Source organism: Haliaeetus albicilla, chromosome 13, assembly GCF_947461875.1.
Source record: "Haliaeetus albicilla chromosome 13, bHalAlb1.1, whole genome shotgun sequence".
Lineage (NCBI taxonomy): Eukaryota > Metazoa > Chordata > Aves > Accipitriformes > Accipitridae > Haliaeetus > Haliaeetus albicilla.
Genome location: NC_091495.1, coordinates 38419500 through 38431788, shown reverse-complemented (window position 1 = coordinate 38431788; position 12289 = coordinate 38419500). Strand labels below are relative to the sequence as shown.

At 38.1% G+C, this 12289-nt stretch overlaps 1 protein-coding gene across 2 annotated transcripts in view; it reads left to right on the top strand.

The window, feature by feature from the left end:
• UNC5D (unc-5 netrin receptor D) overlaps positions 1 to 12289 on the top strand; it is a 176260-nt gene that overhangs the window by 112510 nt on the left and 51461 nt on the right. For both annotated transcript variants that reach the window (XM_069800947.1, XM_069800948.1), the window contains exons 5-7: positions 8459 to 8639; positions 9469 to 9636; positions 10930 to 11094. In XM_069800947.1, coding sequence (XP_069657048.1) covers positions 8459 to 8639; positions 9469 to 9636; positions 10930 to 11094 — 514 coding nt within the window. The remainder of the gene's footprint in view (positions 1 to 8458; positions 8640 to 9468; positions 9637 to 10929; positions 11095 to 12289) is intronic.

Sequence of the window (12289 nt, the reverse complement as noted above, 5' to 3'; positions counted from 1 at the left end):
TGCATACTTTTAAAACAAGATCTGTGGTTTACTATATATCCTTAAATTCTGAGTTATTTAGAAAAAGAAAAGCTCTAGATAATTCTGATCTGCTCACCAATATTGCTGAGCTTTATAGTCAAGGGACTAGGCTTTGAGTTTCAACTAGATCGTTTATTTCTGCTTACCATAAAATAATTGAAGTCAACTCATTTGTGTGCACCGCCCCACTGGAAAACTGCCATATAAGCCCACATAATAACCTTTGGGTTTATTAATGCTGATTCATTCATAATTTTTGCATGTAGGTAAAAAACAGTATTGCAATTAATGTCAGATACTTATTTCTCTAAAAATTGGAATAAAGATAAACTTATTTGGGGATCTGATTATATCTTTAACAATCAGACAATGTACCATTAGCAATGGCAAATTTAACAATGTACCTTCATAACAATGTTTTAAAATAGCATGTCTGAGTCAACTCCTTGCCCACCTTTAGCATTATAAATTGAGATATACATACAGGCTGTCACCTTTCCCATTAAACTTATTCAAAAGCATATTTTAATTTTGCTTTGACTCACCCCATCCAATGCTAGCCTTTATTCCCCTCCTCTGGATTTTTCAGCAATATGAATTTTCTGTTGTGATTTTAAAGCACACAAACAAAAATGCTCACTTCATTGCAAACTGGATGTAGCTCAGAGTATGAGCTATATGGTATATAAAGTGCCATGAGTGAGTATCATCTCCCTTGGCTTCCCTTACTATTGGAGGTTTATGTAGCAAATGCACTACCTGTATGCCACATAGAGTGAAATAATAAGAAAGAAAATGTCCACTAGCAGCATGCAGCACTTGAGTTTTCAGATGATTCCTCTTGCAACAACCAAGCGCATCTCTTCAAAGAGACGATTCCTGTGCTGTTTTCCACAGTACAACCAACAAAAGCCCAGGCTGATTTATGAGTTAGTCAGTGTGTCAGATTTATGTAATGAGATTATATATTCAATCTAATGAAGGAAAAATATGCTTACCAGAACAGTGTGACAGTGTTGTGATTAAACGATTCGGTAGCAGTATTCCCTCAGTGGATTAATTTAAAAAAATGCAGCAGGTACAGCTGACCTGCTGCTTGTGTTTTGCTAGCGATAGGCTCCTAGCAAGGAAGATTAATGTTTTTTGATTGTGTTGATAAAGTAACTGTGTGATCATAAAGGTAGATATGAACTGTTTGTATCCAGCAAACTGGCCTTTGTTTTTTATTAACCTCCCACACTGATTTATGCTGATGGAGGCTTCTCCTACTTATATGATTGAGTCTTAGGGTAGAAAGCAAAATAAAACTGTAACAAAGATATGCTGCCTTCTTAATGCATCACTGTAATTGGAGCACCTGCCCTGCCTATACTCATCCATTCTAACTGTAACTTTAAGGAAGATTTCTCCAGCTTAGACATACTTGAATTTTTAGAAACAGGAGTTTCATGCTAGATCTGAAAGAAATTGAAAGGAATGTATCTTGCTCTCTTTTACTAAACATTATAGGTCACTGAAAAAGGCATTTTTTATAAGGCTTTTAAAGATTGGGGAATGAGAGACCTCAATCAATGATAAGGTAGAACTTTTTCCAGCCAGAGGCCTGAGCTGATTAGTATGGGGAGGAGGGAATATTCATAAAAGCCAGTGTTAGCTTAGCGATACAATCTCCCCAGGCTTGCTCTAGACTCAGTGGAGAAAGTGTCAGATATACCTGCTGTTAATCATGATGTGGAGGAGAATCTATTGCAAACATTTTCTATTAAAAGGAATTTTTTTGTAGAAAATAAATCAGCTTCAAACATGTTTTCTTCTCCAGTTAAAAAAAAAGCTTTCAGCTAGAAATTTTTAGAGGTTCTTGGCCTTTTTCTTCTTTTTTTAATGCAAAGTCAGGTTCTAGGGGGGAAAATATGGTGTCACCTAATTCTTTTGTATATATAATGGTGTTATTTTTGTTCTTAGAGAGCTAAGAGCTCAGGTAGAGATGCCTTCTGTATTATTTATACTGAATTAATTAAGTACCTTCATGGGCAACAGCAAAAATAGTATTGGAATCAACTTCAAGGTAATGTTCACTGTTCTGCAGTTGTCACTACAGCACTGTAAGAAGAATTAAGATCCAAAGAGGTGTCTCTAAGAGACCTATTTTAATGACTTTTTGTCAGTTTGGATAGGTTGGTTCTGTCAGGTCAAAATTTCACGTGCAAAACTTTATTCCTCTCTATTGAAAGTTGTGGGGGAGGATTGCTGAATTAAAACAACAGATGATGGATATATCAAACAGGTATTACTGACAAAGGACACAGACATAAAAATGCACCTACATTCCAGATTATTTCTTGTTACATTTCTTTAAATGGTCTATGCATCAAGACATGTGTCTCCCCCCGCCCCTGCCTTTCTGCCCCCCAACACACTTTTTTGTCCTCTCTATCACCGGAATCTTTACGTTTATCTTTAACATATATAGGTATTTTTAACAGCTTCACACTAAACATGTTTTTTGGATAATATTTATTACCAGATATAGGGCTCCAACCCTTGCAAAGTTAGAGCTAATGTTAGTAATGACAAGACAATGGGCACCTTCAGCTACAGCAGGCAGATGTATGGAGGAGAAATTTGAGAATAAAGAAATCAGAACAAAAAAATGCTGGAGAAATGTATGAGCCACTGACAAAATGTGGGGTTACAAAGCACTTAATCTCAGGTCACTGGTTTTAAATTAACGTCTAGTCAGGTGTGGCCAAATATCGGAGAAATATTTGCCATCATTGTCACTTGTAAACTTGCTGTTTGGCCATGCTCCTTGCTGTGCTACTTTTAGTTTTGTCTGGTTCACAAAAAGACAGCCTCTGCCTTGCTACAAGGGAAGCATAAGATATCAGAGAAGAGAGTTGTATTCAGTGTAGTTATCTGCAATCTCATGAGCAGCAATATACCTATTTATTCATTGCATTCTCTACCATACTTTCTAAACACTGCTGTACTTACATTTAAAATATTAAGTGAATCTGGGATTGACAAAACAGTTTTATCCAAAAGATACAAATATTGGCATATTCTCTAAGAACATAATGAGCAGTGGTATTGGCTTAAAGAAAGGTTAAGGATGTGTTTACTACTTTCTCCATCTGAGAGAGAGAGAATATTTAAAATCTGTAAATTGACTATGCTATAAGAAACATTTGTGCTGCTCTAAGTCAGGTGTTGACCTTTCCCATCTTAAAATCCTGAAGCGTTTATCTTGCATTGAGAAAGCAATTGATTCTCTCTTCAAGATAAGCTGACATTCTAACTATATTATCTTTGATATATATGTACTCTGGTTATTGACCACATGAGAAAGTCAGATGTATTTAAAGGGCAGGATAGTATAATCTAAAAGCAGGAGTACCAAGGTCTTTTGTCTTCTGACCTACAAAATTATCATGTGTGCCCACAAGAACTCTTGAGTTGTATTGCTCCTGTTGGGTATTAAATCTCTTTATAGTCTCAAACAAGAAACGCTAGAAAGAATAGAAAATTCAGTCACGGGCAGCCAGCTCTCAGGATGTTTAAATTAGACCGAGCAATGGATGAAAAACTCTTAGTGCATCAAATCAACTGGTATCTGACCTACTCTAATCTTCAACCTTTAAATAGTAAGTTTGGTATTAAAACCAACCAAACAAAAAAGTAATTTCTGTTACTGCAAATCAGAATATTCTTTAGTCTTACAGGAGGTCTAACAGCTGTATAGCCTCCCTCTCAAATTTGGCAAAGGAGGAATAAAGTTTAGCCAGAAGAATGTTACTTCCTCATCTGGAGTTAGTCAGCTTTTCTCCTTGAATTACAGAGGTGATGTCTGTGTAAAGGCTTAACACAGTCCCTGTGAAGGTGAAATAAAATGCTCCCAGTGATATTGCCATTGGGCTCAAAAGCAGCTGAGATTTAGGGGCATAACACTGTTCCCATAGAAGCCACAACTATAACCCATAACATGGGCAGAGTTTTAAGGGAACTGTAGCAACCTTTGCCAGAGCTTTCCTGCAGTCTCTAACTCAGCTCTGCCTCCATCGATATTCTCATGGATATTTGTGAGTCTCCAGAGTGTTTGAATTTGCTATATGGCAGCTGAAGATGTATGTCCGTAGTATCCGTATGGCTACATATACAAATAAGGCTGACATGCATACATTATTTATTTTGCACAAACCAGGCACAGTGAGACTCCATCACCTGCAGCAATTCAAACAGCAGTTGTGTTCCTGTGATGTGAAGCTGACAGGCTGTTTTAATGTTGTATACAGTAGACAGAAATATGGATGAGTTGGGATAAGCATTATTTTTAAAGAAAAAGAGTTCACAAACTCCTGTCGTAATCTACCTAGGATATGGTGTATTTAACTGATTTTACTTTGATAATGCTGTAAGCTGGTCTTTGATAATTGCTTTCTGTAATTGGAACAAATTTAAGATTATGCTAATTCATCTACTGCCACCCAATGTGTAGTAGATGAGTTAATCTATATCTGCCCCTGCATTTCTTTTGTAGATCATTATATGATTAGCCTTTGTTAGAAATTGATGGGGGTATTTTAATTCTGAGCAGATTTAATTTCAGAGGAAAAAAACCAGATATCTGTATGTAAACTTAAGGCATATTATAGCAGTTTTTAAGTCTAGTTCGAGATAGAAACATTTAAGATCTTCAGACAGACTAATTCTTAAAAAGAAATGTATTACATTGTGTTACAAGCAACTGTACGACCTCCACTGATGATAAAGTGAGGGTAGTTAAATGCTAATGAGTTTTGAGTCTACTCTTCTGGCATTGCAGGTTGGCAATTCAGAACACCGTGCCTCATTTCAGTATGGAGACATTATAGGTTTCTTTGTTGCCTTTATTTTGCTTGGTTGTTTTGTGTGTGTGCTGAATTTTTCCAAAGGTTGCATCACTGCAAGTAACAACAACCTTTTGTTATCATGAGTCCTTTAAATTTATCAGTTTATCCTATAAATTAATCCCTTAGTTCTCCATCTTTGAAAGCATCTGTCTGCTGAGGCGAAGGCAGTGAATGAGTTTGAGTAAGTCTGGTTTTTCTTCAAGGGAGGGGAGGCTGGAATTAGAGACGAGTATTTGCAGTGTCATCAAGCCTCCAGATAAGAAGAAAAAGGCAATGTGTGCCCTCACTTACAAATCATCTTTTGATCGCACATCTCTCAACACTTTCATGTTTATATTCCGTCTGTTAAATGTTCTCCCTTCACTGTGATCATCATTCTTCTAAATGCTTTTCATTCACGAAGGCTTGCAGTCCTAGACTCAGTAAACAATGGATCAGTGTGCACTCCCTCCTGGAAAAGCTGCAGGAAAAATAGCCTGAAGTGCTAGTGTAACAGTAATGAGGACCTTGAGCCATCCTGTGCCCCGCACCCACTCTGCCCCGCAAAGGCCCCTGACCCGATGAGACTCAAAACGCAAAATTTATAAATATACTTGTGAAATAATGAACTCTAGTAATACTAGACATGTTTGTCATTTCTTTGACCATTACTATGTTTGTCATTACACTGCACATAAAGTGAGTTTAATTCTGACTGCGACCATTGAATTTCTGTCACTTGATTTATGCTAGTGCTGCTGTTCTATAATTTCAATTGCATTCCTGGTTTCTTTGTGGAACCTTCCTCTGATAATTAGTATTAAAGTTAACTGCAGAAGGGAAGCTGAATAGTAAATGGATTACTTGATTGTTCCTCATCTTACTTAGACCAAAGGAAAATGTAATGCATTCAAAGAGATACTGTTGTTAAGGGAGGAGTCCAGCACTGCTGGATTTAATAAGTCTGTTTGGTGACTGCTCCAGAGCTGTGCCTGGCCATCTGCAGCCAATAGAGGTGGAAGTATCAGCCGTGTCACTTAGCTCACGGAATGAGAGGCAACGAGTATGAATGCTAGCCCTGTGATTTCCTGGGATGCTTCTAGCAATGAAAATTAGGATGCCTAAGATACTGGGTGTGTTAAGTTCATGACAAAGCATGATTGTGTCTCCTAACAATATTAAGGAAAGCAAATTCAGGCTGTGAGACTTTTGGTGAAAAGTCTCCTCTGGGTTTACCTAAATAAGCGTACCTGTGCCAGGCACTGCCTCCTTTGACGTCACGGGGCACGCCTTAGCAACTCACTGTCTTGAAACTTCACTCTAAATGTTTATTTGGATATGCACTGTAGCATACAAAGTGATGTGGTCCCAAAACTCTTTAAACTTTTGTGAAGGAAATTGTTTAAAAAAAGAAAACAAAGTTAAGACTTGAGAGGAAAAGGAAAACAAAACCGCATTATGACAGGACTTTATAAGAATGCAGAAATAGACAGGTATGTCTTGAATGCCTAATGTAAGCTTTGATGGTGACATTCTGTCTTTGTTACCATTTTTGGTTAACTGCAGTTTGAGGAAAAGAATATATAGAGCTAAAATCTTTTAACTACTTTCAGTATGAAATGTATAATGTACTTCATGCTCAGGTAATGCCTCTTTTGACAGATAAGTAAAATAATCACTTAATTCCCTAGTCGCCATGTAGGGTAAGTGCCACAGACCTAGATTCTTTTCAAGATAAGTTCCCAGCTGTCTGCTGTGGTGCCGGGACATGAGAATCTATGGATGCGTCAGTCGCACACCTTCTGTCCCCAGCTAACCAAAATGACTGATGCTACTGGAAGGGGAACCTGCTGCCTGGCATGAAATCTAATTGGCTTTGATGGTCAGCTTTTGCAGATTTGTTTATAAACTGGAAAATCTACAAATTGCAGACCATCTGCGCAGAACAGTGTGCTAATGAATGCCTGTAGCTAGCAAATCCATAAGCTCATTATCACAAAGTTACAAGTCCTTCCACAAGTTCCTAAACGAGGTTATTCATCTGAACTGAGATGAGAAGGGTATTTGACTTCAGGGTACAGCCATACCTCCTTCAGGTCTAGAAAAGCTATTAAAATAACGCACATTTATTCAGTCTTTTAATAGAATCTGTTGATTCTGCTTCTATTTTTAATTTTTCACTTCTGTAACAGCAGCTTACCATGCCTTAACTATTTCTTTTTTAATGTTTCAAGTAGAGAAATGCCTTTCAGATAATTGCTGGGTCTACTCAGAGATATGTTGGTTGGTGAACTAGAGAAGATGTATTAAAGTATATTACACACAGCATTTCACAGTATTTATGTACCTTGACAACAAATACTAATGGTCTCTGGTTTAAGAATGTTTATGTAAACTGGGAATCTATTATGATGACATAGCTCTTCCACTGTGTGTGATGTCAAGCAATTTCATCTTTATGTTTCTCTCTCAAGAAAAGTGGAATTAATAATACTTATTATGTGTCATCCCCATTTATTATGAAGCTTAACTGATCTTTGTCCAATTGTTTGAACATGTAAAGCACTGTATATCAAGAGGAGCATTTTTAAATACTTCTTATTGTCTATCAGTTGACATTTTCTTCCATTTTCTTGGAATAAAAGTCAGCCTTTCTAAGTTAATAACCCGTACTGCCTTAAAAAAAAAAAAAAAGCGGCAATCATTAGCTGACTTTCACTTGGACTGCTAATCTCCATTGGTCATGTCTCTCCTTCTGCTCGAGTCAAAGGAAGTATTTCCCTATCGTATTAATGAGGTCGTTAGCCCAAGGCATCAGGTGCCTTTCTTTGGCATTACAGGTTTAGACTTTTCCCCATTTTTTTCATTCTCTCAGGGAAGCCAAAAGGGCTCTCCTAAATAGGACAATAATTGAATAAATGGTTACAATAAAAACAAAATACACAGTGTAGGTTCAAGAACAAATACAGAGGAAATGTTAAGATGCTATTATTTAAGAAAATGATTTCAGGTTCAAGCTTTTAATACTAACGGTGAAGAGAACCAGGAGGTAAATGACATATATTCAACTAGAATGATCCAGTATTTTTTATGATCACTTTTTGATTCCTTGGATTAAATATTAAAGCCTCCTAGCTACCTATCACACAAGGAAAAGTGTAATTTATTGTTCTCCTCCTTTTTTTTGCCCTATCCTCTTCTGCCTCATCTTTCCTTCCTTTTCTCCCAATAGAACAAAAATAATGTTTCCCTTATAATCCACACCCTTGCAATTTGGAATGAGCGCTTTGCTTTTTTTTTTTTTTTTCCCTCATTTTTGTTATTTTATTATGTCCTAGCATTTCATTTGCTGTGCCTTTGTTAATAAGCTCTAGGGTCTTCAGAATAGGAACAGTGTCTTTTCTAAATTTGTAAATGTCTACCTTTTTGGAAATCCCATCCTAGCTTCATTTATCTTAATATTTATAATAAAGACCACAATGACATTAAGTCATTGAAATATAATTTTGCAGATTTCCTGCTTCCATCTTTTCCTACTGCATGTTCTTCTCTGCTTCATCCCTCTCCAGGTGGAATGGCTAAAGAATGAGGAGCCCATAGATTCCAACCTGGATGAGAATATTGACACCAGAGCAGACCACAACCTCATCATTCGACAGGCACGTCTTTCTGACTCTGGGAACTATACCTGCATGGCTGCCAACATTGTTGCCAAGAGAAGGAGCATGTCTGCGACAGTTGTGGTGTATGGTCAGTGAAAACCGTGATAATTATGGAAAAACTTAGATGTGTGCGCTTTTATTGCTGGAGTACTTTATATTTTTAACATACGACTGGTTCTAAATCAAATGGCTAACCTCCTTCCTGTTATGATGAATTTTAGTTCTGTCGCTCAAGGCTGAGATCATGCCTGCTTTTAGAGTGGTTAGAATTAGGAGGTTTTTTGTTTGTGATGGATTCCCAGAAGTTATGTCAATAATAACAGTCCTTGCTCCAGATGTTAAGAAGATGCAATTATAAGCTAAACCACATAAATAAGCCTTGCCTGTAACAGGAGACCCTGAAGCACATGCCTAGGGAGGTACATAAAGGGCTGCCTTAACTGGATCTGTGGTACTGGAGTGTCCGAGCACTAACTAGTGAATCTAGATGTTACACAGCAAAGGACAAAAGACCAGAACCAGTGCTTTATTACCATCCTCTGTTGCTCTCCAGGTTTATTACTGCATGTGACATTTTATTGGTAGAGAGAGAGCATTCCTATATCACCCTTTTTGAAATAAAGAAGTCTTGTTTAGGATTTAAGCAAACCATATTTCATGAGAATTGAGGTGCCTGCTTTTACCTCCTTCTCAGACTCGAATACCAGTCGTTGGACTTCTTAGCATATTACTCTTCCAAAACAAACATTTGTGTTCTCTGACACCATGGCCTTTATGTAGTTGTGTACTGATAGGCAGCAATGCTCCTACTTCAGCTTGGGATTTACCTGCCTTTGAATGAAACGATCTGATCAGATTTGTTGGTTGATGTCTCTTAGCACACCTACCACAACCTCAAGAATGTTTGTGTTTTGCAGTTAATGGAGGCTGGTCATCATGGACTGAGTGGTCAAACTGCAATGCACGGTGTGGTCGGGGCTGGCAGAAGCGATCACGGACCTGTACCAACCCTGCTCCACTCAATGGAGGTGCATTTTGTGAAGGGATGTCAGTGCAGAAAATTACCTGCACTTCTCTTTGCCCTGGTGAGATATGCACAGTCTACTAAGGAATAACTTTGGAAGTCGGTCACATTTATGGGAGAGTTCTTTCAAGTCTGAAAGGCCAGGTGGACAACTGTGCTTTGAAGAGCCCACTGAGGTCAAAAAGGAAATTGGAAATACTTGCATCCTTCTTTAGACTACAGCTCAGAGCTTTGTGTAGGGTCTGAGCAGTAGCCACAAGCACCTGTGGCCTGATCTGCCAGGTTTGTCAGTGCTTTAACTTACACTGCAGCTAACTAAATACTCAGTAACAAAACAGCAACTGGTTCAGTGTGAAAAATCACGTAAGTGGGTGCGAGTATAGGGAAAGGGGAGGTGATATTAGTAACACTAGAAAGAGAAACACAGAAACCTTAAGCTAAGAACTTCACTTAAAAGTATTATTTAGCTTGCAAAAGTTTGCTTGCAAGTATATTAACCTTTTGAAATTGAGTTTATACTACACAGAGCATGGTGTTACCTCTCTGGACACTGTACATTTCCTCATTTGTTCACCTGAAACCTCCCTTATCTGATTTTGGAATTGGTGCTTCACATGTACAGCTAAAGAAAGTTAGTAGGATTGTATGCATGTATGTTTTAAGAGACTATGTTTGCCTGTGGTCACAGCATAACTTGTCCGGGTTCTGGCAAATCTCTCTTCTAGCTTTTAGATACAACATGTCCTGAACTGGGATTTAAAGAACTCAGTATTATTTATATATGTCTCTGTGTTCATCTGACTGTTCTTCAATCTGATTTATGCATGAAAAAGAAAGGGAACTGTGGAAAGCCTTCTCATTTGGGACAGGGTCAGACACAGCTATAAATCAGTCAGCAAAGCAACATATTGATCCATTGTCTTGTTCAGGGCATTAGCCAGAAGTCTACAAGGCCAGCTATGCTCTTTTTGTAAACATCAGCATCGTTCCTCTGATAGGAAAATGTGTGGCCTCTCTACATCAGCTTGTTTTAAGGTGGAATTTGTATTGAAACATTAGAAGTTAATAGCCAGGTGGCAAAGGAAATGTTTCCTCCTGCAGTTTTAATTGACTGTATTTGCAGAATGTTATATACTGGTGCTATTTTAAAAGCTTCCATATTGCACGCTTGAGGTGGTACATTCTATTGCTGGATTTTAACTTCACATCTGATAAAACTATATTTATTGCTCCTGAGAATTATACTTTGTTTTCCTTGCTGTGACCTGAGGAGAGATATGAAACAAGTGTACCTCTTAACTACACCAGTTTGGTTTGCAGTGATGATGCTTGTTTTCTCTTCCTCCCCATTCAGTGGATGGAAACTGGGAGGTGTGGAGTGAGTGGTCTGTGTGCAGTCCGGAATGCGAGCATTTGAGAGTTCGGGAATGTATTGCGCCACCTCCAAGAAACGGAGGAAAGTACTGCGAGGGCTTGAGTCAAGAGTCGGAGAATTGCACTGAAGGGCTTTGCATTCAAGGTGAGTAACAGTTGGCACTGAATTAGATTTAGGAGTATGGCCTAAAATGTATACTGTAATCCAGGTAATGTAGCATATTTGCCACACCCACATCAGCACAACTCTTCTGGCTGAAATATTACTGTGAAAAAATAGATTGTTTTCAGAGGGTTGCATACGTGAAGTTTAAAATCCTCAGTGGTTTCTGAGCTATTGCATTTGTGTAGCACATACTTTACCTATTAATTATCAGATGATTCAAAAAATCCAAATAAAGGTTTTTTGCAGGTGTAATTATGACCACCTGCTACAACGTATTTCACAGAACGTACTACTACTTAGCCTTCTACCTTTTCTTGCAAGTAAACTGGCAAATCACCAACATGAATACTTTTGGTGCAAGAGCAGAGCTGTTTAAGGCTGAAGTTTACTCCATTTGTTGCCTTTAACACAGAAGTTAAATAAAGGCAAATCTACTTCATGGTGAGTTCCCTGTGAAAGGATTTGCCCTTCATATAAATGTCTGGAAAGCATCTGGCATTTGGTAGTTGCTACTATCAACAAACAACTAGGAGCCAAGAAAATCAGCCCTGCAGCTGTAGAGTTGCAGAACACCCGGGGACAGCTGCATAGTCTCAAAACTAAGAAGAAATTCACAAGTTTATTCCTACACTGAATGCTGCTCCCTATCCACGAAGTGATACAGTCACCTCATCGCGTTCTAGCAATGAAATGGCAGTGGTGGGAGCAATCAGGAATGCTAGGGCTTAAAGATGTAACTGAAATAAGTCTACCTTTTCTTTAATTCTATATTTAAATAGTCCTTTTTCTTTCTTTCTATGGTACTGCATTACCCTTCCTTCTTGATCTTTTGCATATATGTGTTCATGTTATGCCTAGCAGTCATTTTCTTCTTCCACCGTCATGCACACAACAAAAGGAATATGGCTATAAATCTAAGCCTTGTGCTCCTAACCATCGCCTACGTGCTTACAATAGTGTAAGTGCCTATGGCCTTCCCCCACGTGCACCTTCCTAATACTGGTTGGCAGTTTCAGAGAGAAACAGCTGCTGTGCCCAGTGAGTTCTTCAATGAAGTACATCTGGTGAGATGAGGAAAATAATTTTCTAAACAAAATGAACTCCCTTTTTTGCCCTGAGATTTTAATAATTTCTTAATGGCAGATAGCATCCTGTATATTTACTCAGGTTTCAG